This window comes from Myodes glareolus, chromosome 23 (genome assembly GCF_982192425.1).
Source record: "Myodes glareolus chromosome 23, mMyoGla1.1, whole genome shotgun sequence".
In the NCBI taxonomy this organism is placed as follows: domain Eukaryota; kingdom Metazoa; phylum Chordata; class Mammalia; order Rodentia; family Cricetidae; genus Myodes; species Myodes glareolus.
Window position 1 is genome coordinate 2,662,524 of NC_142048.1, and position 27,629 is coordinate 2,690,152.

A 27,629-nucleotide genomic window follows, 5' to 3' on the forward strand; every position below is an offset into this window, starting at 1 on the left:
TTCAACACCCATTTATGATAAAGGTGTTGGAGAGACTGGGGATACAAGGATCATACCTAAATATAATAAAAGCAATATACAGCAAGCCGACAGCTAACATCAAACTGAATGGAGAGAAACTCAAAGACTTTCCACTAAAATCAGGAACGCGACAAGGCTGTCCACTCTCTCCATACCTCTTCAATATAGTGCTTGAAGTTCTAGCAATAGCAATAAGACAACATAAGGAGATCAAGGGGATTCGTATTGGAAAGGATGAAGTTAAACTTTCGTTATTTGCTGACGATATGATAGTTTACATAAGTGACCCCAAAAACTCTACCAAAGAACTCCTACAGCTGATAAACACCTTTAGTAATGTGGCAGGATACAAGATCAACTCCAAAAAATCAGTGGCCCTCCTATACACAAAGGATAAAGAAGCAGAGAGGGAAATCAGAGAAGCATCACCTTTCATGATAGCCACAAATAGCATAAAATATCTTGGGGTTACTCTAACCAAGGAAGTGAAAGACCTATTTGACAAAAACTTTAAGTCTTTGAAGAAAGAAATTGAGGAGGATACCAGAAAATGGAAAGACCTCCCCTGCTCTTGGATTGGGAGAATCAACATAGTAAAAATGGCAATTCTACCAAAAGCAATCTATAGATTCAATGCAATCCCCATCAAAATCCCATCAAACTTCTTCACAGACCTGGAGAGAACAATAATCAAGTTTATATGGCAAAACAAAAAACCCAGAATAGCCAAAACAATCTTATACAATAAAAGAACTTCTGGAGGCATTACCATCCCTGACTTCAAACTCTATTATAGAGCTACAGTATTGAAAACAGCTTGGTATTGGCATAAGAACAGAGAAGTCGACCTATGGAATCGAATAGAAGACCCAGATATTAACCCACAAACTTATGAACACCTAATTTTCGACAAGGGAGCTAAAGGTATACAATGGAAGAAGGAAAGCATCTTTAACAAATGGTGCTGGCATAACTGGATGTCAACCTGTAAAAAAATGAAAGTAGATCCATATCTATCACCATGCACAAAAATCAAGTCCAAATGGATTAAAGACATCAACATTAATCCGTCCACTTTGAACCTTATAGAAGAGAAAGTGGGAAGTAGTCTACAAGATTTAGGCACAGGAGGCCTCTTCCTAAGTAGGACCCCAGCAGCACAGACAATAAGAGAAACAATGAATAAATGGGATCTACTGAAACTGGGAAGCTTCTGTAAAGCAAAGGACACTGTCAGTAGGACAAAAGGCTGCCTTCACTCATAAGTGGATTCTAACCATAATTAAAGGTCTTTGAGCCTATTATTCGTGATCCTAGAGAAGCTAAATAAGAAGATGAACCTGATGAAGATTATTTAGCTATCCACCAGGAGGTAGGAAATAGACAAGAGTCCCAGGTAACCTCGGGTGCATGGGGGGGGTGGGAGGGTTGATGGAAGGGGAGAGTGTTAGAGAGAAGGGAGTAGGGGAGGAACGGGGAAAGCTCGGTGGCCGGGGATGGAGGGGGGGAGGGAGGAAGGATGAATATGGAATCAGGGAAGAATATATTTCAACTAAGGGAGCCATTTTAGGGTTTACAGGAGACTTGATTATATATGGGATCCCAGGTCCAAGGAGAGATCCCCCAGATTGCTCTCTGGACAGAGGAGAGGGTGCCTGAATCGGCCGTGGCCCATGACCATACTGATGTATATTTTGCTTATCACCATAGATCCTTCATCTGGCGAAGGACGGAGATACAGTCGGAGACCCACATTGGAGCACCGGACTGAGCCCCCCGAGGTCCAAATGAGGAGCAGAAGGAGGAAGAACATGAAAAACGAAATCAGTACTGCGAGGGATGCTATCACCCACTGATACAAGGGAACGGATCTGATGAGAGTTTACCAAGGCCAGTTGGACTGGGACTGAACGAGGACGTGATCTAACCAGATTCTCGGAATTTGGCCGGATTCTCTGACTGTGGCTGGCCCGAAGTCTTTCTGAAAAGCCATTGACTATGACACTGGGACCTGTTTCCTCTACATATACTGGATTTTGGGGATCCAGTCTGTTTGGACACTCACCTTACTGGACCTGGAGGGAGGGGGAAGGAACTGGAACTTCCCACAGGGCAGGAAACCCTGACTGCCCTGGGGGACGAAGAGGGAGGAGGAGGGGGAGTGGGGGGAGTGAGAGGGTGTTGGGAGGGGGGGCGGAAATGGAAACTTTTATAATTTAATAAAATTTACTTAAAAAAAAAGAAAAAAAAAGACTTTGTTTTCTGCAACTTGTTGTTTACTTACCAAGTCTTCAGCCTCCCTCTTTCTTTCTCTCTCTTTCTTTCTTTCTTTCTTTTTTTTCTGAGACAAGGTTTCTCTGTGTAGCTCTGGCTATCCTGGAACTCGCTCTGTAAACCAGGCTGATCTCAAACTCAAAGAGATCCATCTACCTCTGCCTCCCAAGTGCTGGGATTAAAGCTGTGCCCAGCTCCAGCCTCCCTCTTATAGGCAGTGTTTCAATTAAGAGGAAATTGTTAGCAGTCTTTCTGGCTCTTTTATTTTTTTTTATGTTTTTGAACCTTGATAGAGTGGGATACACAGCCATCAATATCTAAGCACTGCACTTTTATGCCACAGCAATCCTCACTTAGCAGCTTCACCAGTGGCTACGGGCCCTTCAGCACTAAGGTCTTTCTTGCCATCTAGTTCTGGCATGGAACCAGAAGCAGTGATAGTAACCTTTATGGTTTGTGGTACCTCAGGGGCCTCCTTGGGCAACAAATTACAACAGGTATCCCACAGCTGGCATTGGGATCCTTGTTTAGCCACCACTGGGAGTGCCCTCCCTACACAGATTGCCTTCATTACTCAAACACGTTAGCTGTTACTTTAATAACCCATTTAAAAAAAAAAAACTCCAGCCATAGCAGGTTTCTAAGTCAGATAAAAGACAATTGTAGCTGGCTGCTGTCAGACGGGCTCTGCATTAGTGCATAAGATTATACGTGATTAGAAGAGGCCTGTGTCAGTTTTCACACGAGAACATATTGACATTGCTCACTGATAAGCCCTCATAGGCGAAGATGCCTTCTCTATGTGTCCCATCATAGCATCTGTCAAGGCCATGATCAAGAACAGGCCTAATCTGTCTTCAAACTCACCAACTCTTTCTTCCGTCTGATATATTCAGCTGTTGATGTTTTATATTACATTCTAAATTTTATCGAGAGAATATTTTAATGTAAGTCTTCTGTTTATTTTTGTTTCAATCTCATATTAATCTGATAGATTAACTGGATTATTGTTTGTGAAATTCTGAAGTTCCTCAAGTTCCTTAAAACATCAGTTATAATCTCTCAGTCAGTCTTCACGTTAGTTGCTGTTTGATTGGCCACTGGCACTTTATTTTGTTGATCCTGTGAGCTTATGGTTCTGAAAAATGATTCTTTTTATTTTTTCCGAGACCTGGCTTCTCTGTAGCCTGTCCTGGAACTAGCTCTTGTAGACCAGGCTGGGCTCAAACTCACAGAGATCCGCCTGCCTCTGCTTCCCAAGTGCTGGGATTAAAGGTGTGCGCCACCACCGCCCATCCTTGTTAGTGTGTGATGGTATCTATGCACTGAAGGGTTAGGCACTCCAGTTTCATATTTGTTTTTGTTACATGTCCTTATGGAAATCATAAGAAGGTTTCTTTTTCCTGAGTTTGTGGTCTCTGCGGTTCTCTTTTACTACTATTAAGTGTTCGGAGTCTTTAAATTCAGGGTCTGTAGTTGGTGTATTGCCATTGTGTCAGCACTAGAGGGCACCCCAGGCCCAAGTTTGTCTGTACCCCCAGTTGTCATCAGGATGGAGTAGAGGTGTTCTTCAAACACTGTAAACTGAATTTTAGAGTAAATGCTCTCATTTTTTTTCCAGATTTAGTACAAAGTTGGGCTTGGGTTTCCTCTTATTTCTAGTTTTTTCAAGGCTTTTATTGTGAAGGTGTGTTGGATTAGTCAAGTGCCTGCATCTTTCAAGATGATTGTATATTTCTGTCCTCGATCTGTTAAAATGGTGCATCACATTTACTGATCTACATGTGTTGAACCAAATGAGCAACCTCGGTGGGAAATCACACTTGTGATGTGCAGTTGTCTTAGTGTATTATCAATTTCAGTTTGCAAATCTCTTTTGGATAAGATTCGCATCTATGTACATCATAGAAACTGGTCGAAAAAGGAAAAAAAAAAACAGTCTTAATATAGGCTCTTTTGGCCTTGTGGCCAGGATATAAAACATTCATGACTGTCTACTGCCTGCATGTGTTTGCATCTTGTGGCTGAGTGTGTCTTCTGATTGCTGTGAGTGTAGCTGCTGCCAGTCCTCCAGAGAGACATCCTTTGACCTTCCAACATGGACTGAATAGCAGCAACTCTTAAGAATTGACCAGATCTTAGGTGCCAGGATGAGACAACTTGGGTATCACCTCCATAGCCAGAGCAGCTACTGGACTATCCATCATACACAGCTGTCGTTGGGATCCCCAGCCCCACTGTGTGAGCTTTCCTACGGTCTCCCCTTCTGTTGCACATGTAGTCTTTTCAGGCGTTCTTACAAAGAGCCCTTTGTAAAATCATCTATGATGCAGGAAAGGCTGTAGAGACACAGACTTGATGACTGGTGATGGAGTTCTTTTGCCACAATTGTGAGCATGCGCAAACACCTGGATGGGGTCCTGTGGACAACATGCATATGCTAGGGAGATAAATGCCTTTAGGGAAAAGCAATTTTTAAGTATTTGTGCCAAAAGGACTTAAACTGGTTTAAGTTTTATTGGGAAATAAAAGTCTCCAGAACTACTTAGTATATTTTTCCTTGTTTTATGTATGGCCTCCTGTCATCACTGTAACATCAGTATTTGCCAGGCTTCCTGAGCCTCCTTATTCCCCAGGGAAAGGTGAGTGCGCTATCCACCCATTCCACAGCCTCACAACGCAGGACAGGGAGTCAAGTCAAAGCAGGAACTTAGTTTATCACTGTGTCAGCTTATATATGCTAAGTGACATCCTGTGATGTGGGGGCACCTCCAGCCAATGAGAGGCAGCTAAATCTTTCCTCTGGCTGGAGGGGCATCGGCTTAGTTTTTGCTGTCTCATCCTCACTCAAACATGAGCCAGGCTTTTCTCTGTCCTACAGGCCTCGAGGTACAGACCCTGAAATAATTTTGGCCCAACAAGTATTCTATTACAATTGACGTGTTTTCTAATTTTTATATTTTATTTATTTTCAGGCAGAGTCTCACTTGGTAACCCAGACTAGCCTCAAACTCAGATTCACCTGCCTCAGCTTCCCTGTACCATCTGTACTACGACGGAGCCTGCACTACATTACCATTCGTGAGCCGGGCAACGGCCTGGAGATTAAACACATAAGGATACACAGACAGAGACACAGGTCATCCTTGAAACAAGAATGCCCCCCCCTCCTTTATTTTGTACCAGAGTTGCTTATATATGGATCCTTAACTGAAAGCCACGCCCCAGCCAAACCCACCAGAAACCACTCCCTGCCATCAGGAACTCCTGAGGGTTTCATGCTCAGAGCAGCTGCAAACACAGGAAAAACAAGTTGTTTTGCTCAGAGCAGCTGCAAGCATTGCATATGTAAGCTCTGCCCATTTGTCCTTATAGAAATTTTCTAGGTCCCAGAGAGCAGTAAGCTCAAGGCTTCCTTCTGGTGGCTAACACGTCCCGTTGTCAAGATCATATTGTGGCCAAATCTTAGTACATAGGGAAATTAGCTGTTCGGGACAGATTGTGTCAGACAGTCCCAACTTATAAAGATTTTGTAAGAGGCATCCCAGGGGCGACAGCGGATCTGGCTTTGAACTGCAAGTGCCCATTTTAAAGTCTATGCCCAACCACATGGTCTAAGTCTATTATAGTGTGTCCATTAAAATAGCTCTTAGGCCTAACGGGGTCATGGAAATTGAATGCTAGGCATCCCTAAAGCAAATAAAGTCCATCTCAGCTAGACCGGTCTTGCAGGTCTAGCCGCTGAACTGAGATCAAACTCTTGGCGCAGGCCTGTAGCTTCCACAAGAGTCCAATAATTGACAAAAGTTAAGTACGAATGGGTTTCCCAAGCCCTATAGCATAGACAAGAAAAAGGGACTCACTAAGACACAGCCACTGGTAGCCCAGGAGCCAGTTTTAGTGTGGCACGCAAAGCTCATATTGTGGAGTAGGGAGCTTTCGACATGTGGCCTATGGCCTACCCGGTGGGACCTCCAAGTTAGGAATTTTCCTAATACAAGGTCTCTGCTGACGGGAAAAAAAAAAAAAAAAAAACCAACCAAGTCAAATCACAAGTCAAATTAAAAAAATATCCAGGTTTAATGGGATTCCTGCGCTCTCAGGTGACCCCAAAGAACCAGGAAGCCGCGAGCGCGTCTACGGGGGAGAGGGGGAACTTTCCGCGGAAGCAGTTTAAATAGACTGATGGAGGGGTCAAAATTTTGGCGGGCTTGTCTTGCCCTCCTCCAGGGAGGGGTCAAGGCTTAGCAGGCACAGGGATGGCGCCTGCAAAGATGGAGGCCAGAGACCGGGGCTTACAGCAAGTAAGATTCAAGACTAGGCATAGGCAGGTACAACTGTAACAGAAAAGCTGAACAGGAACAGGAAGAGTAGAGAGGCATAGAAACAGACAGACAAAGGCTTGAACATGGGAACTCAGATCATATTCCTTCTGTTCCATAAAAAAAAAAAATGCAAAGGCCTTTAGAGTAAGGAAGCCAGGACTAGGGAGATGGCTCAGCACTGCACTTGCTTCTTTCCCAGAGGACCTGGGTTCAACTCCCAGAACCCACATGGCAGCACATAACTGCCTGTAACCCCAGTTCCAGAAATTTGACACCCTCACACACTCAAAACACCAATATACATAAAGATAGACAGACAGACAGGCAGATAGATAGCTGGGCAGTGGTGGCGCACACATTTAATTCCAGCACTTGGAAGGCAGAGGCAGTGGATCTCTTTGAGTTTGAGGTCAACCTGGTCTTCAGAAAGCTCCAGGACAGACTCCAAAGTTACACAGGGAAATTCTGTCTCGAAAAAGCCTAGATGATAGATAGATAAGATAGATAGGTTGACAGACGACAGACAGATAGACAGACAAGAAGCCAAAGTGTTGTCCTCTGGACACTGATAGTCATTGCCAAGGGGTACTGTGGCCAGGCTGTGTGACATCAGAGGACGATTTTGAGGAGACATGCCAGATGAGGCGCTAGTGGATAGAAGGTTGCTGACCCATGGCAAGAGGAAGAGTGAGAATGGAGTCTTCTCAGCAGAAAATGGGCTGGGCGGCAGTGGTGTATGCCTTAAATGCTAGCACTTGAGAGGGAGAGGCAAGTGGATCTATGAATTAGAGGCCAGCCTAGTCTACAAAGTGAGTTCCAGGACAGCCAGGGCTACACAGAGAAACCTTGTAACAAAAAGAAAACAAAGAGAAAAAAAGCCAAATAAAAGGGCCCACCAACAGCCCTGCTCAATAAAACAGTACTTCAGGAGCAGAAATGTCTTCATTGCTCCTCTAGCAGAGATTAGAATGATTTCCCCACCCAACATCAAGATTTCTGATAGGTATCTGTTGAATGACCAGAAAGGAAGTTTCCTGAGAAGGGGATGTATTACCACACTAACCCAAGATTGACTCAGCAGTGGACATCCAGGAAAGTGGTGAAGATAGTCTCTAGTGGTCTCACTCCATGGGACCAGGACTACCAAGAATGTGAGGGTCAGAGAAAGAAGTAGAAGAACATCAAATGGAAGGTGGTGTCTTAAGTCACTGTTCTATTGCTGTGAAGAGACACCACGACCATGGCAACTCTTACGAAAGAAAGCATTTACTTCAGGGATGGCTTATGGTTTCAGAGGCTTAGTCCATTATCATGGTGGGAGCAAGGTGGCACACATGGCTCCAGAGCAGTAGATGAGAGGTACATCCTGACCCACAGTAGGCAAAAGGCAAAGGTTGAGCCTGATATGGTCTTTTGAAACTCCAAAGTCTACCTCCAAAGGCATGCTTCATCCAACAAGGCCACACCTCTTAATCCTTTTAACCCTTTCAAAGAATCCTAGTCCTTGGTGACTAAGCATTCATGTATATGGGCCTATAGGGCTATTTTTAGTCAACATCATAAATGGAAAGACAAGGGAAGGAGCTACTTATAGTGCAGGCCTGTACTGAGGAGACAACACACACTTGAAAGGACTCTGTAATGAGAAGCAGTTACAGGGCAAGAGGGGCGGGGAATGAGGGTGTTGCTTCCCTTGGAGGCCCACACAGTTGACTCCTATAGTAACTAGTGAGTAGTCAATGTTAGTGGACAAACATTTCTCCTGGCTGGCCACTGCTGGGTGACACCTAGGGAAATGAAATCAACCATCTAGAAAAACTGAGTTGCTTTAGGACTAGGAACCAATTTACTACAGTTATTGTTATAGTGTACATATAGTTTTCCCTGTTTACCAGACTAGAAAAGAAACTCATAGAGGTGTAAACTGTAAAAAAGGTTGAGACATTAAGATAATTTGGTAATGCAAATCTGAATAAAAAGTAAATTAGGTACAACTTTTGAACTTATCAAGATAGGATATGGAGCACTTTCTCTGAATTTGACAAATGCAAATGAACTAGACGTGGTTGATATATTTATTGCCTGCATATATAGTTATTGTACTTACTGTATATAGTTTTTCTCATACTACTTATTGATGTGGGATTCCCCTCTATATGTTATGAATATCACTGGTTAATAAAGAAGCTGTTTTGGGCCTGTGATAGGGCAGAATAGAGATAGGTGGAGAAAACTAAACTGAATGCTGGGAGAAAGAAGGCAGAGTCAGGGAGAAGCCATGGAGCTACCACCAGAGACAGACATGCTGGAACCTTGCTGGCAGGCCATGAGCCTCGTGGTAAAATATAAAATAATAGAAATGGGTTAACCAAAGATATAAAGCTAACTAATAAGAAGCTGGAGCTAATAGGCCAAGCAGTGATTTAATTAATATGGTTTCTGTATGATTATTTCAGGAGTTTGGGTGGCCGGGGAATGAACAGTCTCCTACAAGTCATAGCCTCTTTTTATTTTAGACAAGAAAGGGGGAAATATTGTGGTATATTATATGTTTTAATAATGACTGTAACTAAATGAATTATCATTATTCAAACAAAAGTAGAGGAACTGTACAAACAGCTTTGCTCTGGCTAACAATAACCACCACCACCTAGTTAACATTAACTGTCTATAAATCCTTGGGAGGCAGGGAGGACCAGGTTACCATTTTCAAGAGAAAAATAGTAATACCATTCTCAGAAACACTTGAGTTGTTCCTCCTTTTCTTCCACTATTTCTATCCATGCTACCAATGCCCTGGAGAGAGAGAGAGAGAGAGAGAGAGAGGGAGAGAGAGAGAGAGAGAGAGAGAGAGGTATGTGTCCATGTGTCTTACTTAGGGCTCAGCATGGAGCCACACATTCTATGACACCCCAAACAGCCATCCTGCCCAGCCCTTATAGTCACCCATGAAGCTCCCAGCTCAGTCTCAGCTCGAGTTCTCCAGTCATCAAGCACAGCATGCAGTATCTTCAGCAATGGAGCCTTACCATCTAGTTCTGGTGAGCAACTAACTCCACCGGCATGTGGTGTGTGTTTGGGGGTGTTCTCCAGGGGTAACAACTCCAAGAAAAGCAGTCCACCTGTGGCACTGCATTTTCACCAACACATCTTCTGGAAACATTTTCCGTGCACACAGGGTACCTTCATTTAAACTCTTCAACCATTGTTTTAACATTTGAAGGAACAGGCTACTGAGGATTTTTTCCCACTTAAAAAAATTACATATATGCACATCTCTTGTGTGGGGTTATGGTTATGTGAATGAGTGCAGGTGTCTATGGAGGCCAGAAGAGGGTGATAAGCCAATTGACTTAAGTGCTGGGAACCAAACTATGGTCCTTAGGAAGAGCAATAGGTGCTCCTGACTGCTAAATCATTTCTCTTCATTGCATTACCTGTGAGTTTGAGTAAAAATGGCCACCATAGGCCATTCAAATGCTTAGGAAATCAGGGTGTGGCTTGAGGATTAGAATGATAAAGTCTGGCCTTGTTGGAGTATGTCATTGGGGTGGGCTTTAAGGTTTTAAAAGCGGACACCAGGCCTGCTGCCTGTGGATCAAGATGCAGAACTCTCAGCTACTTCTTCAGCATCATGTCTGCCTGAATGCTGCCATGCCTCTGGTCATGAAAATGGATTAAATCTCTGAAACTGTAAGCAAGCTCCAATTAAATGGTTTCTTTCATAGCGTTGTCATGGTCAGTCATGGAGTCTCTTCACAGCAATAAAACAGACTAAGATGTGTTTTACTGAAAGTTCCAAGAACTTCCCATGTGCCTGCCCTGTGCACATGCCCTTCTGCCTGTCACTGTTTCAGCTCACATGGATGCTTTTCTAACTTTGTGGAACACTTACAGGATAGTATTAGGTCAGTGGCGAAGTAAAAGAAATCTTTTTACACAGGGGTCTCAGGATCACTAAAGGCCCATAAGCCAACATCCCAAACAAGTACCAGCTGGACTGGGAGTCAGGAGTTAAGAGGACAATAAATAAAATGTTAACAATATCCAAAAGCATGAAAATTCTATCACCTGTACCAAGTGTTTCTATTACTCATTCATACTATTTCTTCACATGATCAATGCTGAGCTGAGGATGCAGCTCAATTGTTAGCTTGCTAATCATGAGTGAGGTCACAAGTTCCATCCCCAGTACAAAATGAAACCTGCCTCAGCTATGACACCCTACCTCAAGAAAAAATATGTTGGTACCATGTCATACATAGGTTAGTACTACCTCAGTTAGGCCTGCTCCGCCCAGTCATTCTCCATCTCCACCCAAGGGTGCTTCCACAAGTCTGTTGTGTACCTTCTCACCAGGCTTAATAAGAAAGAGCTGGTTCTTGTCCAAACTGGCAAGAACTCAGACATGCTCCCGTCTGCAACCCAACAGCTCCCTGGGTTCAACAGTCTCAGGAACCGAGCTGTACCATGCTGTTGTTGCTTCATATGGTGTCTCCAGCTACCAATAGTACTGGGCTAACAACCACACACACCTTTTAAGGACATAACTGGCCACCTCAGCTATACTTTCCCATTAAACATTTGCTCAAACTTCAAGCCTTCAGAGGCAGAACATATGCTATCAGTCTCCTGTATGGGGCTGCTACTCAGGCCTCCATTTCCATGCTCTGTTAAGAGCTTTTTATTTCTAGTAAGTTCAGACCTTAGGGGTAATTTCTCTCATTGTCACCCCATTCTACCTCCTCGTTTCATTCTTTCCACGGGTTCCAGGTTTGGGATCTCAGGAAGAATTGGGTTGTTTGGGGAAGTACAAATTTAATCTGTAATCCCTCATCTCTTCCATCTCATTTCTTTTCTCTGTACCTTTCCTGTCAATGAGGCAAACACAGGTGAGTACCTGATGTCTCTCCTTGCTGGAATAGTTGCACATGTGGATAAGCTCCTGCTAAGTTGTCACTTCAGCCTATTACGTGTTCCAGTGCCTGCAACAAGGAGCATGATTCTGATGGCAGTGTGTCTCATAGAAGAGTCTTTCAGGGACTGTAAGATTCTCTAGCCTTGGATACAGCACCTTCAGAAGGCAGCCCTCCAGTGCTGTGAACACTAACGTCAGGGACAAGGCAAGTTTTCCCGCTGTGCACAGGTCCAGGCAGTCTTAGCTTCAGTCCTGTGGCTGGAATAAAATACCTTGACCAAAGCGATTTAGGGGAGAGAGGGTTTATTTTAGCTCATGGTTCCAGGTTACAACCCATTACTGTGGGCCAGTCACAGTGGCAGAAGTTGACACAGGTCACATTGTATCCATAGCCCCAAGGCAGACAGCAAGGAATGCCTGTGCTCAGCTCCTTCTGTCCTTTTAATTCTCCCTCATAGCTGAGCCCAAAAGCTAACCTAACCCAGATAATTCAGCATTGAGATTCTTTCCCAGGTGGCTCCAGAGTATATCAAGTTGACAAATGAAGCAAACCAAAATTCCACCCAACGCAGAAACATAGCACTTTAAGCCAGTCTCCCCTCCTTCTCGATGTTTCACACTGACACAAATACAACCCAACTTTAAAAGTCCCTAGAGAGTGAACTTTGTCTGTCCCAGACAGGGCACCAAAGACAGGAACAAAGAACGATTCTATCAAAGCGTCGGTTAAGGAATCACCAAGTTTAATTGGGGGTATTTACAAGACCCCAGGCAGTCACTGTAAAGGAAATGTTCGTCTCCCAGCAACCATTAAGCTCCCACAATCCTTACACTTACAGAACTGCTCACCATCCATCACTGTAAGTTTCTGAAAGAACTGTGACCTTGAAAACTTCACAGTTTTTATTTTTGCTTAGAAAACTATTTCTAATACAAGTCCCTCGTGGAATGTGAGGGAGCAATGATATCTAAAGGCTTTCACACACCTTACATTCATTTTCTCTCTATCATGAGAGTTCATTCATACTGCTGAAAGGACATGTGACACCTGAAGCCTTTTCCACATTTTTGAACATGTGGCCTTTCACCACTATGAGTTTGTATGATTTTAAGGCAAATGGGGATAAATGAAAGACTAAACATATCCTGTACATCCATAGGGCATTTGCCCAGCAGGAATTAACTTACTTCTCTGAAAGAAGTGTGACGAGTGACACCACATTAGTAACAAAAACTTTGCCCAAAGTGAATTCCTTCATGGAGCTGAAGGACACCCCGACCCCTGAAAAGCTATGCCACACAGTTTACATATAAAAGGCTCATCCCTGTCTTTAGTTCCCACAAGTGTTTTATGTCAATGGGGAAAAAGCTTACATTCAAAGTTTGTTGCCAGTATCTGTTCTTTCATTCATTTGAAGGAAATGGAGATAAAGGAAGTAAATATTCCTGACATTCATACGGGTTTTCCACTCCATGAACGGACTGATGTCTCTTAAAGGAACTATGCCGGCTGAAGGATCTGCCACACTGAACACACTGGTACGGTTTCTCTCCAGTATGTCTTCTTTCATGTGACCGAAGGTAAGAACGATGTGTGAAGGTTTTCCCACATTCTTTGCATTCGTAGGGTTTCTCTCCAGTGTGGCTTCGTTCATGAAATCGAAGATAATTATAACTCGAAAAGGCTTTGTTACAATGTTTACATTCATAGGGTTTTTCTCCAGTGTGCGTTCTTTCATGCAACCGAAGCGAAGATTGACATCTAAAAGCTTTCCCACACAGCTTACACTCAAAGGGCTTCTCACCTGTGTGGGTTCTTTCATGCACTTGAAGTAAAGAGGGGTAAATGAAGGACTTACCACACTCTTTACACTCATACAATGTTTCTCCACCATGAGTTATTTTATGTCTATGATAGGAAGCCTGACACCTGAAGGCTTTCCCACACTCTTGGCATTCATAGGGTTTTTCTCCTGTATGAATTTTTTCATGTAACTTCAAAGAAGTAAGCCATCTAAAAGCTTTCCCACATTCTTTACACTCATAGGGTTTTTCTCCAGTATGAATTCTTTTATGTAACTTGAGGGTCCTGTGACTTCTAAAGAATTTACCACATTGCTTACATTCATAGGGCTTTTCTCCAGTATGAATCCTTTCATGTAATTTGAGGGCCCTGGTGTATCTAAAGGTTTTGCCACACTGTTTACACTCACAGGGTCTTTCCTCAGTATGAATTCTTTCATGTAATTGAAGAGCACTAAGATAGGTGAAGGCTCTACCACACTGTTTACATTCGTAGGGTTTTTCTCCAGTATGAATTCTTTCATGCAAATGAAGGGCACTGAGACCTCTAAATGCTTTCCCACAGTCTTTACATTCATAGGGTTTTTCTCCAGTATGAATTCTTTCATGTAATTGGAGGGCACTGGGATACCTAAAGGCTTTACCACATTCTTGACACACATAGAGTTTTTTTCCAGTATGAATTTTTTCTTGTTTTTGAAGGGAACTAGAAGTTTTATCGCATTGATTACCTTCATAATCATTTTCGTCAGTCTGGCTTCCTCCAGCTTCCTTATAGTCATAGTTGTGATGTCCATTATAAGTTAGGTGATATAGTCCAAAGGTCTTTAAACACACCTCACACACAGAAGGCCCACTCGAAGTCTGAGTTTCCGTGCATCCTTCAATACTTTTAAGAAAATTGGAGTCCTGTGGCTTCTGTTCACAGTCTTCATGTTCATACTGTGTATATTCAGAGTGAGATATGACGTGCCTATTAAAAGATGAATGACACATGAAAATTTCTCCACCCACATTGCTGCTCATACTGAGACTGGCATATGGATAGGTTGTCCCACCCTGACCACTTTCTTCGGTATCACAGAGTACCTGCAAATGTAACTAGTATGCGAAATGACAAGCACATTAGTCACAGTTGTTTTACCACTGCTTGCTTATTAGATCATCTTTCTTGGACAACCTGCTACCCAAAACAAGCAAAATGTGTGCCTTCACATGAAGGGTCTAAAAATAAATGAACTGCTGGCCTACAATACGGTTCCCATAGGCCTAGGATCAAAATGGTAGCATTCGTTAACACAGGGTTCCAGAACTGGTTCCAAAAGACTATGCAAAATTTGAAACTTACACGAAGAAATACATTTGAGGTAAAAACTTTCTACTGATGAATAAATTTAAAGTTGAGCTTATTTATTTAGTTAGTCTGCCCTTAAATTTTTACAGCACACAAAATTTCTTCCAGAAACATTTGCTTGCACTTGTGCATGCAGATTACCTTAGAGTTATCTCAGGATCTTCATCATGTTCTTCAATTTTCTGGTCTTCCCATTCGTATCCTAAAATATTGGTACAGTAATGTGTGATAGATTATTAGGATGTACATTGTCACTACACCTAATTTCTTCACCACATTCTTCCCTCTCCACATCCGAATCACAGTGACCATCAATAACTAGAAACCCTTGCTCTCTAGTTTACAAAGTGAAGGTAAGATGTTATCCTCACCGATGGCAGTGAAGTTCCTGCAGGTCTCCAGCATCACATCTCCATAGAGACTCTTCTGGGAAGGATCCAGCAAATCCCACTCTTCCTGGGTGAAGTTCACAGCCAGATCCTCAAAGCTCACCAGGTCCTAAAACATTCCATATTTTTTTTTTGTAATTTTATTAAATTATAAAAGTTTCCATTTCCGCCCCTCCTCCCACCACCCAACATTCCATATTTGTATATAAAGGAGTGGGTGAGAACGACATCTGTCCACATCTGACAGTGTGACAGCATAACTGTGTGGCTTTCACACACGCATTCCATGACGCACGAGTTCTAGCAAAACACTGAATGATGTTCAGGGACGGCAGACAGATCACTCTCCTCATTACTGCACTCAAGAAATGAGCTGCTCCCCACCCCTTCCCTTTCTCCAGTTATCTCCACTTCCTATCCCAGGAACACCCTATCATCTGATACAGCGGCATTAAATTAGGGCTCAGGAGGCTGTTTGTCCTTGGGATTCAGGCTCAGAGTTTAACTTCTTCTGGCCTGAGGAAACAATATTCTGTCTAAGACCACACATGAACATAAATAAGAATAAATGACTCGGCATGAATGAGATATATAAGCATGGCAATTCTGAACACTCCTATTTTCCTTCTGACAGTTTATTAATCACTTCCAAACTCTAGAAGATCAAACACAGTCTCTCAAAAGTGACTATGGGCTGTATGATAACAGCTTCTCTGCCTAGGCCCTCCAACGTTAAGCTTCTAATCATGCCTGCTCCTGGCAAGTTGGAGTCAATCCACTGCTCAAACTATTCCAACTTCACTTTTACTGGTCTTACTCAGTCTTAATCTTCCTTTACTTCTTTTTCAAAGTTCCAGCAAAGGACTTCTTTTCCTTAATTCACCTGGTTGCCACACAAATTTAACCATGAATGCTGATCTGAGGTTCCCAAAAGAGACCCAAGAAGGAATACACCAAATGCTGTACCTACTTTACAAAATAACCACACAGAAACTGTATTAATTAAATCACTGGTTGGCCTATTAGCTCTAACTTCTTATTAGCTAACTCTTACATTTTAATTTAACTCATCTCCATTAATCTGTGCATCACCATGAGGCTGTGGCCTAGCAGCCAAGTTCCAGCACATCTATCTCCAGGGGCAGATCCATGGTGTCCCTCTGACTCTGCCTCCTTTGTCCCAGCATGCCATTTAGTTTTCCCTGCATACCTAATTTCTACCCTATCAACAGACCAAGGCAGTTTCTTTATTCATTAATGGTATTCAAGCATACAGAGAAAAATCCCACATCAAACCTCAAAGAAGCAAAATAAACTATTATCCCTGTAATGATTGTTCTGTCTCTTTAAGAGACAAGCCATGCCCACTCCCTCCCCGATCTGCTGAGACAGGTTGATCTTCAGCTTCCAGCCTGAGTTCTCTCTTTTCTGTCTTCCTCTTGAAGAGGCAGCTTCCATCTCTCCCTTCTCTAACCCTCCCTCCCTCCCTCCTTCTCTCTCTCTCTCTCTCTCTCCCTTCCCCTCTCTGCTCTTCTCACCTTCTCCCCTCCCTTCCATAACCGCTAAACAAATATCCAACCTCACTCTGCATGGCGTGCCTATTTATGTCTCTGTCTCTTGCCTGCCACCACATGTCTCCCTGCCCTGGACCAGCCACTGCTGGGGACCTACAGCTATCCCTGCCTGGAACTGGCTGCTCTTAGGGCCTGCTGCCTGCCCACTACCACTGCTTGTGCAGCGTTTCTGCTGCCTGCCGCCACCGGGGATCCTGCAACATTTTTAATTTTTCCATTACAGTCCCAAATCCCTAAAATGGTAGTTAGGGCTACCTCTTCAGTGAGCAAAAGGAGAGGAGCAGGAAACAAAGAAATGGTACAGGAGGTTTAGAGATGGAGGCCTTGACTTGTGTTCTTGAGCAGAAACTGAAAATGTCCTTCGTTCTGAGTTGGCTTAGAGGCCAAAAATGCCAGAAATATTTGAGGCCCTGAACTTGCTCTGGTTCCTAAATGATTCTTTACAGGTTGTAGAAGCACTGAAGCACATTAAGGAAAAGCTCATTCTTTCCAGTCAAATGAAATCTAACTCTGGGTGGAGAAATGCCATTGTGTCTGCCCTTAAGAGTTGATACAAACCATGGTGTAGGAGGTCCTTCTGTCTATGTTGTTTTCATTGGTTGAATAAAGAAACTGTCTTGGCCTTGGCGTTTTGATAGGGCAGAACTTAGATAGGCAGGGAAGACAGAACAGGATGCTTGGAAGAAGAGCAGTGTGGCAGATGCCATGAAGCTTCTGCCTGAGACTGATGCTGGTTAGAATCGATCTTGTGGTGTTACACAGATTGGTAGAAATGGGTTAGATCAGGATGTGAGAGTTGGCCAAGAAGAAGCTAGATATAATGGGCCAGGCAGTAATTTAATTAATACAATTTCTGTATGATTATTTCGGGTATAAGCTAGCCGGGCGGCAGGACACAGACCGCCACTCCTCCTACTACAAACCAAAACAATAATAATAATAATGCCTCTAACCTGTAAACCCACTTGCCCAGGGACAGATAACTTCCTGGAATGCTGGGGGTTGTTTGTTCATGTAAGATAACAATCCATGTATTTTCACTTCTATAAATAATGTTGGTTGTGGCTTCAACTGCAAAGCATGTGCTTGCTCACATACAGGAGAGAGGTATGTAGGCAGGAAATACATTAGGATGTATGCTTGCTCCCAACTGGACAAAGGCGGGAAGTATGTAACCTTGTGGGTTTTGCCTTTATAAGCCTATCTAATGTAATTCAGTGTCCATTCTCTGGGAATCCTGTGTATGGACCTGGTCAGTGTCCATCACCCTAGCCAGTATTTAATGAAATCTGCTTCAAACATGGCTCAAAAAATTGTGGTAGTGATAGTTTTCTTGCCCAGTGAGGATTAACATTCCCAAGAAAATTTCCTAATTTCCCTAGTAACATCTAGCAACTATGGCAAGACTCCCCAAATTCTGAGAGCATTAGAATAAATACAACATTAGAACAAAGCAACACAAATACAAAAGGGCATCCCACATCAATGGTGAACTCATAAGAAAAAAGGAGAACATAGGTGGCCATTGACAAATAGGGTTCTTTAGCAGAATAAAACAGTAAGAATAGATACCACAAAGGGTATATATCAGATTGGCTTACCTGATCCGGCCTAGAGAGTCCAACAATGGCAGTCTCCATGATGGAGAGGCTCCGCCCACAAGGCTGGAACCCTTCGATCTGGTACCTAAGGCCCGGAGCACACGTGGACAGCTTCTGGTCTTCGGTCCACAGTGTCAGTGAAGGATGGTGGCAGCGGCGGCAGAGGTAGCAGCAGCAGCAATGGGACAGATGCACTCACTAGCAAGAAGTGAAAGCAGGCAGGAGAGCAACACTGCTTCTTCTTTGGACTTCTCTGTATTAAGGCCACACTCAAAGTGCCACCTACTACACAAGGTCTTCTCGACTCAGTTAGTACTTCCTGAAATTTCCTGGTAGTCCTGCACAGAGACAGGTCTCTTAGTTGATTACTTATGGTAAAAGTTTCATCTAAGGTTTTAAGTGGTTAGCTCTGGTTTTATTGTTCTCAGCTTTTCCAGCAATATTTATTGTGTGTGTTATCGGGAATGTGCACCTTCCGAAAAGCACCTCTGAACGCTGGTGACTAGCCGCTATCTTTATTTTTCTGTCATCTTTATCTTCCAGTTGTCCACATTTTCACACCCTGATTCAATTACCAGGACTCTAAAAGAAAAACTTTGGAATCAATGTAATATAACAAATCAATAAGTGAGCTTGAGAAAAAAAATTTCCATACAGAAAATCCACAAAAACCTAAGAACTGCTAAAGGATACTGAAAACCTTATGATATATCAATACACAAAAGACCATCATCTTCCTCTAACAGCAGTGAACAACTGGGTGTACAAATACCAATTCTACATCATGTGTACAGCACCTCACATTAAAACAATGTGTAGCTAAGAGAAAAGCCTTAGATAAAAACCAAACATTTCTAAGGAAGGAAAAACGAAAACAAAGTTACCATCACAGAGGGTCTCATCATTTTAAGACATTATGCATCTTCCATCTGCACTATAAAATTCAACATACTCCTCATAACATTTAAAGCCAGAATATAACCAAAACTGAACCTAAGGGCTACATGGAAAGGGTGAGAAGAATGCTGCTACAACTGAGGAAAGGAGCACACCCACTGATACTACCTGACTTCCAGGCTTCCTGTAAAACTGCCAGTCATGGGCGTGCATTCGCATTTGGTAAGCAGTAAACAGATCACTGGAGCAGAAAACCTAGAAACAATCCCACAAAAACAGACCCACTTTTAGACAAAGGAACAAAAGACCCTCGCGGAAGAACTGGGCTATTCTCAAAACAAAACCAACAGCCAATAAAGTTTTTCTAGATTTGGTATCGATAGCTATTAGGGGAATGTTAAGCTACTTTGAGACTCTATTTCACACCAGCCAAAATGGGTGTAATCAATAAAACAAATGACAGCAAATACTGGTGAGGAGGCAGGGAAAAGGGGCCTTATTCATTGCTGGTCAAAATGGACATTTCTCAAACATTAAAAACAGAACTATCACATATTTGGGTAGAATCTTGCCCTACTACTAGGATTATATGCCAATTCTTTTAAGAGATTGATGGTTAGTTTGTGTCAACTTGACACAAACTTGAGCCACCTAGGAAGTGGTAACCTCAACTGAAGAACTGCCTCCATCAGACTGGACTCTTGGCATATTTGTGGAAATTGTCTTGGTCAGTGATTAATGTGAGTTTCCAAGCTGCTGTGGCCCCTGGGCAGGCTGAGCAAGGAATGCAGTATGGAGCACTCCTCAGGGCCTCTGCTTCATTGCCTACCTCCTGGTTGCTGCCTTGGCTTCCCTCTATGAGCATGCTGAGTTAGATCCCTTGTTCTACGAGCTGGTTTTGGTCAGTGGCCAACAGAAAAGCAAACTAAGACAGCAATTGTTATCATATTGCTTTGGTGAGCTTGACCATACTGTTTTGGAGGAGCACTGTAGATGGATTTTAAAGTTTTGAGCTAAAAAAAATGGTCATTTAGTGCTCAGAGCTAAAATGGCTGTTCTTATCCAGGAGGAGGTAGTGGTGTACACCTTTAATCCCAGCATTTCAGAGACAGAGTGGGTCTCTGAATTCAAGGCCAGCCTAATTTACAGAGTGAATTCCAGACCAACCAGGGTGACACTGTGACACTCAATCTATATTTAACAAATCTATAAAAACAAACAATTAAGCTGGAAAATAAACATAAAAATGGCCAGAGTCCTGAGACCTTTACCAATTTTTTTATAAGTTTCTTTTTTATATTTATTTATTTATTATGTATACAATATTCTGTCTGTGCGTATGTCTGCAGGCCAGAAGAGGGCACCGGACCTCATTACAGATGGTTGTGAGCCACCATGTGGTTGCTGGGAATTGAACTCAGGACCTTTGGAAGAGCAGGTAGTGCTCTTAACCACTGAGCCATCTCTCCAGCCCCCACCTTTACCAATTTTTATCAAAATATCTGGAGCATAGAACTACAGAACTTAAGAGCACTTGCTCTGATAGAGGGTTCAGGTTCAGCCCCAGCACCACATGGTGCCTCACAACCATTTGGAACTCTAGTCCAATGGGATCTGACACCCTCTTCTGACTTCCATGAGCACCAGACATACACAGGGCACAGGCATACATGCAGCAGAACAAACATTAATAATACTGAGTACAGAGTTACTGAGGTAGTGTGGAACCCTGAAGACTTGGTGGCAGATGCTTCTAAATCCAGCTATCAGGAAGCAGATACGGGAGGAATGCTGCAATTTCAAGGAAGGCCAGCAAACCAACCTATAAATCCTAGGTCAGCATGGGCTACAGAATAAGACCAAGAAAACAAAAAATAAATAGATGAAAATAAAAGCAGTAAAATTAGTAGCCATTCAGTATGCTGAAATTGGAAACATCACAAATATTGAGAATCAGAATGTTTTATGATCTCTATAGCAAAAAAACTTACAAAAGTAAATTCACTTGGCTAAAAGTAGTAGGTGTCCATGAGACTTGTCCATGCATCCCTAGTTTCACAAATTTTTCCTGTCCCCTGTATCACCCTCATTGCCCAATTCCCACCCCCATGCTTGAACTCCTCACCCCCAATTCTCCTGTTCATTGTTACCACCTGTGCTACAATTTCCTCCACTCTTTAACAGTTCCCTCGAAGGTCCTTTCCTACAAGTGCTGAAAGTTAAGACACAGCAGGGTGTGAAGCTAGCACCCAATGGGAGAGGAAGCCCATTATATATGTACACCACATTTTTATCACCCACTCACCAGCTGATGGACATCTAGGCTGTTCCCATTCCCCAGTTATTACAGATAAGAGTAACAATGAACACGGTTGTGCAAGTATCTCCTGTAGTAGAATATGGAGTCCTTTGATCATGGGCCCAGGAGAGCTATAGTTAGGTCATATGTAAGTTCAAAGAAAATAATAAAAGCAAGTTACAAAGGAGAGATCTATAAAAATGATGCTCCTAAAAGCCAATGGCTACTAAGCCGTAACTCCACTGCAGCAGTGAGTTACCTCTTTATTTTATTAGCTATTGCTCAGGGAAGCCCCAGAGGTTCCCCAAATAACACATCCACTTCTGCTCCTCGTGGCTGCCCACACTGGTTACAATGCAGTGAGAATTCAAACTGGAATTGAGTTGAAAGCTTCCTCCCTGCTGGCTGGTTTTCACAGTGCTAGAAGGTGCAATGCAGGCTGCTGGGGAGGAATGGCAAAATGTCTTACCCATCTGTGATCTCTATAACATACAATACCAACCTGCCAACAAAGGTACAATAGTGGTATAATTGTTCCAAGGACAACCAGACTGCTCTCTAACTGAATTTGAGGCTCACTCCATAAGAGAAGCAGTGCCAGCACAGTAAATCCAGCTAAAAGTCCATGCCTGAGACTGAGGGATGAACATAGCAGTATTGTTTGGTCCAACTGTCCAAGCACCCAGCTACCCACATTTATATTTATACACACACACAAATGCTACTCCCAGTCAGGCGGTGGCGCACGCCTTTAATCCCAGCACTGAGGGCCAGAGGCAGGCGGATCTCTGTGAGTTCAAGGCCAGCCTGGTCTACAAGAGCTAGTTCCAGGACAGGCTCCAAAGCTACAGAGAAACCCTGTATTTAAAAACAACAAAAAGCTATTCCCAGTCTAAATCAGAGAAGCATCTCTCTGCAGAGACTACAGAGATGCACAGCCACTCAAGGTGCTGAGAGTAAACTGACACCTGAGTGTTTGGCCACAAGACATTTATACCACTTCTAAGGCTTAGAGATCACTGTAGAAGGGGCACAAAGAATGAAAGGTCCAACAGGGCAGTAGTGACACACGCCTTCATCTCAGGAGGCAGTCAGCAGGCTCTCTGTGAGTTCAAGGACTACAGAGAGAAAACCCTGTCTCGAAAAGCAAAAAAAAAAAAAAAAAAAAAAATCCCAGAAGATAGCAAAATCGGATGTAAAATGCTGATTTCTGGGCATAGCAGAGCTGATGCTAATGATGTTATGACTTGACAAAAGCAATGGACCTGACAATCATGAATCGGTGATTACTCTTCCTTGAAGTATGGTTACTGAGGGATTTTGGAAGAGAAAGTCAATGTCTTCAGCTGTGTAACCACTGATGCGCCCACCAAACTACAATAGATAGGTTCACCATGGTCACACAGATGATCCTGATTAAAACACAGTGGATCTCAAAACAAAAATGGAGACAGAGGGGGACATGAGACATGGATATTTCAAAGGGAATTGTAAGCAGGAGTTGACTAAGGGTGAAGGGAAATTAGAAAGTGGGACATTACAATAATGAGAAATAATGAAAACAATATACATATATGAAACTGTTAAATTGTATCGTGGTGCATGCCTTTTATTCCAGCACCTGGAAAGAGGCAAGAGAATCAGGAATTCAAGGTCATTCTTGCCTACACAAGATCCTAAATAAAAAAACACATGCTAATTAATGAAAAGTGAGGCTGGAGCGGTGGTTCAGTGGTTTAGAAGCCAGCTGCTCTTTCAGGGGACCTGGGTCCAATTCCCAGCACACAGGGCAACACACAACCATCTGTAGCTACAATTTCAGAAGATTTGATGTCCTCTGCTGGCCTCTGCAGGCACTAGGCATGCAAGTGGTGCACAGACATATGCAAGCAAAACATTCATGCATATAAAAATTGTTAGCAGTGGTGCTGTACACCTTTAATCTGAGTTGAGGCCATTCTGGTCTACAGTGCAGTTTCAGGACAGCCGTTGTTACACAGCAAAACCCTGTCTCAAAAAAAAAAAAAGACAAAGAAAAGAAATCCTCAGTTAACGTCTGCACTTCTGTGTTACATATTTGTATGTATCACTTTCTGTGTCTTTCTTCTTAGTGGTATATGCAGTGTAATGTTTTTATTTTCACATCCTGTTCCTATTTTTTATTTCTGATATACACGAATATGGAATTTTGTATGCTGATCCTGAATCCTACAAGTTTGCTGTAGTATCTGATTAATTCCTTTTTTTTTTCTTTTTTTTTTTTTGGTTAGTTCTTGGCACTATTTGCAGGTAACAGTATTTTCCTCTGAATCTCAATAGCTTTCTGACCTTTTCTTGATTGATAAATGGCATAGTTTTGTCATTCTCCCCACCAAGTGTTGGTATAATTATATACTTCTTACCTGTGGATATGGTGGATTACATTGACTGTCAATTTTTCCTTTTTTGAGTGTGGAGATCAGCATGTAGTCTACCAGTGAAATCCATTCATAACCTCCATCTTGAGGTTTCCGTTGGTCCTACACTTTCAGTTGACTGTGATATAGTAGTTTTGGGTTTGTTTTTTATTTATAAATTTATTTCAACAGTTTTTATTTCTTACTTTATTTGTTTTGAGTGTTTTGCCTGCCTGTATGTCTGTGTACCATTTGTGAGTCAGATGTCCAAAGAGGCCAGGGAGTTATAGATGTCTGTGATCCATCACCATATGGGTACTAGGAATTAAATTTGGGTTCTTTGAAAGAGCAGCCAGTACTCTTAACTGAGCCATCTCTCCAGCCCCACATTTTTATAATTTAAAAAATTATAAATTAATTTTTAACTTTATTTTATTTTTGGTTTTCTGTGGGTTTTTGTGTGTAGCCCAGGCTGTACAGGTACTCTGTAGCCCAGTCTGGCCTAGAACTCACAGAGATCCGCCTGCCTCTGCCTCCTGAGTGCTGGGATTAAAAGTGTGCACCAACATTACACAGCTCACTACAAATTTCAACTGAAAACAATAAACCTTATGAAAGGAGAGCTACTGCAGAATTTCAGAGAGACATCTGAGCTCAGGTTGTGCCTGTCACTCCACACTAGAAAACAGTTTTTCAGGCTGTCTTGCCCTGAAAGACACCATTCTACAAGCTGACTCCATTTTGAGGGAAAAGAACGACTACAGTCCCTGGGTAGATCAAAAAACTTAGCCATCTGATTACCCATGCAGCACAGACTGGAGAAAAGGAGCACTTCACAAATCTATCAGGCTGAGTTGAGAATACAGGGAAGATGGGTGTATTAAAAACCCTATCATTCTTTAATTCCAGTACTAGGGAGGCAGAAGCAAGAGGATATAAATTCAAGGTCAGCCTGGTCTACATTGAAAGTTCCAAAGCAGTCAGGATCACAGTGAGACCCTATCTCAAAATGAAAAATAAAATTTAAAAAATCCCTAGGCGGGCTGGAGAGATGGCTCAGAGGTTAAGAGCACTGGCTGCACTTCCGAGGCCATGAGTTCAATTCCAGCAACCACATGATGGCTCACAACCATCTGGAATGAGATCTGGTGCCCTCTTCTGGCCTGCAGGGATACATGGAGGCAGAATGTTGCATACATAATAAATAAATCTAAAATAAAAAATAAAATCCTTAGGCATAATGGCACACCCCTTTTATCCCAACACTTGATAGAAGCAGGTGAATCTGAGTCAAGGCCAACCTGAACTACATAGGAAGTTCCAGGTCAGCGCTGTGTAATGAGACCCTGTCTGTCTCTCTCTCTCTGTCTATCTATCTATACACATATACGTATACATACACATATAACTTAAATACATATATTTACTCATTTAAAATGTTTTAGATGAGGATGCAACTCCCTTGCATGGCCTCAGAAAGTGATGGATGCCTACCCGGAAACCAGCCTATCATCTGATACCTGATATGTGAGCCAAGGCAGCTTACTTCAGCTCAACCGGGTTGGTCTGTCCATAGGACCAGGATCTCATCTCTGATCCCAGTCTGCCTTTCACCTCACAGCTAGAACCCTATAGCTACACTTTCCAACTGACTCTTTCCCAAGCTTCACTCAAAGTTCCTTTTTTTGTGGCTCACTAGTCTTGGGCTGTGACTTATCCATCACAACAACTGAAACACTACTTGCACTTCCCTCGGCTAACTTGTAAGACCCTCTGAGCTCTGCTGCAGCCTCTTTAACTTACATGCATTCTCTAACAGCGTATGTGCATATACATATATATTTACTGTGTGATATGAAGTAAATATTAGTCATTACAATTTGCAAAACAAACTGCCTTAGCCTCAAACAGTTACCACTGGAAGCATAACACCTTTTAAATTTCTATTCATTAAATCCTGACACTGTGGAAAGATGCGAACGTATTTGTCTATGTTTCTGGGGCAACATGACAGAAAGCCACAACCCTAAAATGTCAGTTCCCAGTTTCAATTATACATTTAACATAATTCCCATCAAAATGTGAAAAATTCCTTATCAGTAACAGAAATTGATTACTAAAGATTATATACAAACATTTTTTAAGAAATAAAAAAAGAGGGGCTGGAGAGATGGCTCAGTAGTCAAGAGCACTGCTTGCTCTTCCAAAAGTCCTGAGTTCAATTACCAGCAATGGCATGGTGGCTCACAACCATCTGTAATGAGATCTGGTGCCCTCTTCTGGCCTGCAGGCATACATGCAAACAGAATAATGAGACCACTGTATACATAATAAATAAATTTAAAAATAAAAATAAAAAAGAACCAAAACGGTCAGCACAATACAGACGAACCCACAGCACAAATTTAACGTCCCCAATCACATACACAAAACAGCGCACTATTTAGGAAGAATAAACAAATCCACAAACTAAAAAATGAGACAAACTGACCTTTGATAAAGTAGCAAATGAAATCCACTGAGCAGTCTTTTCTAGAACTGTTTCTGAAACACCATTCTAAAGAAATACCCTGGACACTCAGAAAATTTCAAAATTAACTCAGAGTTGATCCTAGACCTAAATTTGAAATACAGAGTCCAGACGTCTAGACCACAGTGCAGAGAACACAGCCTTAAGTGCGACACCAAGAACACAAACGGGGCGCCAGCACCGGTCGGTGACGCCACTAACCCGGAAGCTACACCCGTAAAGGGCGGAGCCTTCTGCTCCCCGCGCTCCGAGCAGCAATGGCGGGAAAGGCGGAAGTGACCAGAACCCTCCGGGACAGGGCCTGGCCAGTAATGAGGCTAAGGTCGCCTTATGAACCTTTAAGGGTGCCCGGTCTTCCGGCCGGCTCTACCCCTCCCCCAGCGCGGGGAGGACCCAACACACAGGCTCCCGTGGCTCAACCGATGGCTCCTCCCCGTCTGGGGACTACGGTCCCGCGCTCACCATGGCGCGGTTGCCGAGCTTGTCTGCGCTCTCCTCACAGCTCCCCGCAGTGGCGCTCACAACGCAGCACTGGGGACTATGCGATGACTGCTTAAGAAAACGAGCAGAACCCACAGCATGGCGGCGGCAAAGAACCCACCTCTCTCCTTCGTCTAGTGCTCTTGATTGGACATCCTGCTCCGAAGCCCTGATTGGCTAGAGCTCACCACACGTCTGATTGACAGGAGTTTCCTAGACGCTACTGCACGGATGACCCGCATCGTTGCCTTAATTGGCTAGTATGGCCTGCATGACGAAGCAGTTCCTTTCGGCATTCCTGAGTGAGCGGCCAGGCCCTGATAGCACTACCCTACGAGGGCTTGAGTGACAGGAGCTGCTACCTTTGGTACTTGTGAATGAATGGCCTGCCCCAGGGCCTGATTGGCTGATGAGACCTGAATGACAGGATCCGCTCTCATAGGTAGGCGAGCTGAAATAAAAAGACTTTAACCACACAGCCTTTCCTAGCCCGAGTTTACAGCCAGGGTCGTGCAAATCCGCTCCAGGGATATTTGCCTTGAAGCAGAACTTTGGCCTCCCTGAACTCTCACTGTCTTCTTGCACTCAGTAGGTTCTTCCTTTTGACATAGGCTTGTTTGTGTGAACAAACACAGGATACCCCAGGCAGCGATCCCTTTACCTCACGAATAGCGCCCAACTCTCCCCCTCTCAAAACTGGAACAGGACTTGACGTCCTCCAGGGATCAGAAATTTCACTAAGGCACGCCAAAGATTGCTCGAACTTTA

General features: G+C 43.1%; 1 protein-coding gene across 12 annotated transcripts; it reads right to left on the reverse strand.

Moving 5' to 3' along the window:
• Window positions 1–12,264: 12,264 nt before the first annotated feature.
• On the reverse strand, window positions 12,265–26,983 carry LOC125395601 (uncharacterized). Of its 12 annotated transcripts, none has more exons than XM_087900916.1 (7): window positions 26,343–26,793; window positions 26,078–26,135; window positions 19,325–19,411; window positions 18,260–18,597; window positions 15,067–15,193; window positions 14,837–14,897; window positions 12,265–14,314 (listed from the first exon to the last, which is right to left on the reverse strand). In XM_087900916.1, exons 4-7 carry the CDS (start codon window positions 18,296–18,298, stop codon window positions 12,943–12,945), a joined length of 1,599 nt encoding a protein of 532 aa, XP_087757042.1. In that variant the 5' UTR covers window positions 18,299–18,597; window positions 19,325–19,411; window positions 26,078–26,135; window positions 26,343–26,793; the 3' UTR covers window positions 12,265–12,942. The 12 variants fall into 12 exon arrangements, with proteins under 12 accessions (XP_087757042.1, XP_087757035.1, XP_087757037.1 ...); XM_087900909.1 differs by having other exon boundaries at window positions 18,260–18,841; XM_087900911.1 differs by having other exon boundaries at window positions 18,260–18,853.
• Window positions 26,984–27,629: the final 646 nt, after the last annotated feature.

Excerpts from the sequence above, each read along its gene's own strand:
- LOC125395601 (XM_087900917.1), bottom strand. The coding sequence starts at position 18,298 with ATGGAGACTGCCATTGTTGGACTCTCTAGGCCGGATCAG. Across the intron at positions 15,194-18,259 it reads GACTCTCTAGGCCGGATCAG|GACCTGGTGAGCTTTGAGGA; the intron begins GTAAGCCAATCT and ends GGAATGTTTTAG. Across the intron at positions 14,315-14,836 it reads GATCCTGAGATAACTCTAAG|GCACGTCATATCTCACTCTG; the intron begins GTAATCTGCATG and ends ATCTTTTAATAG.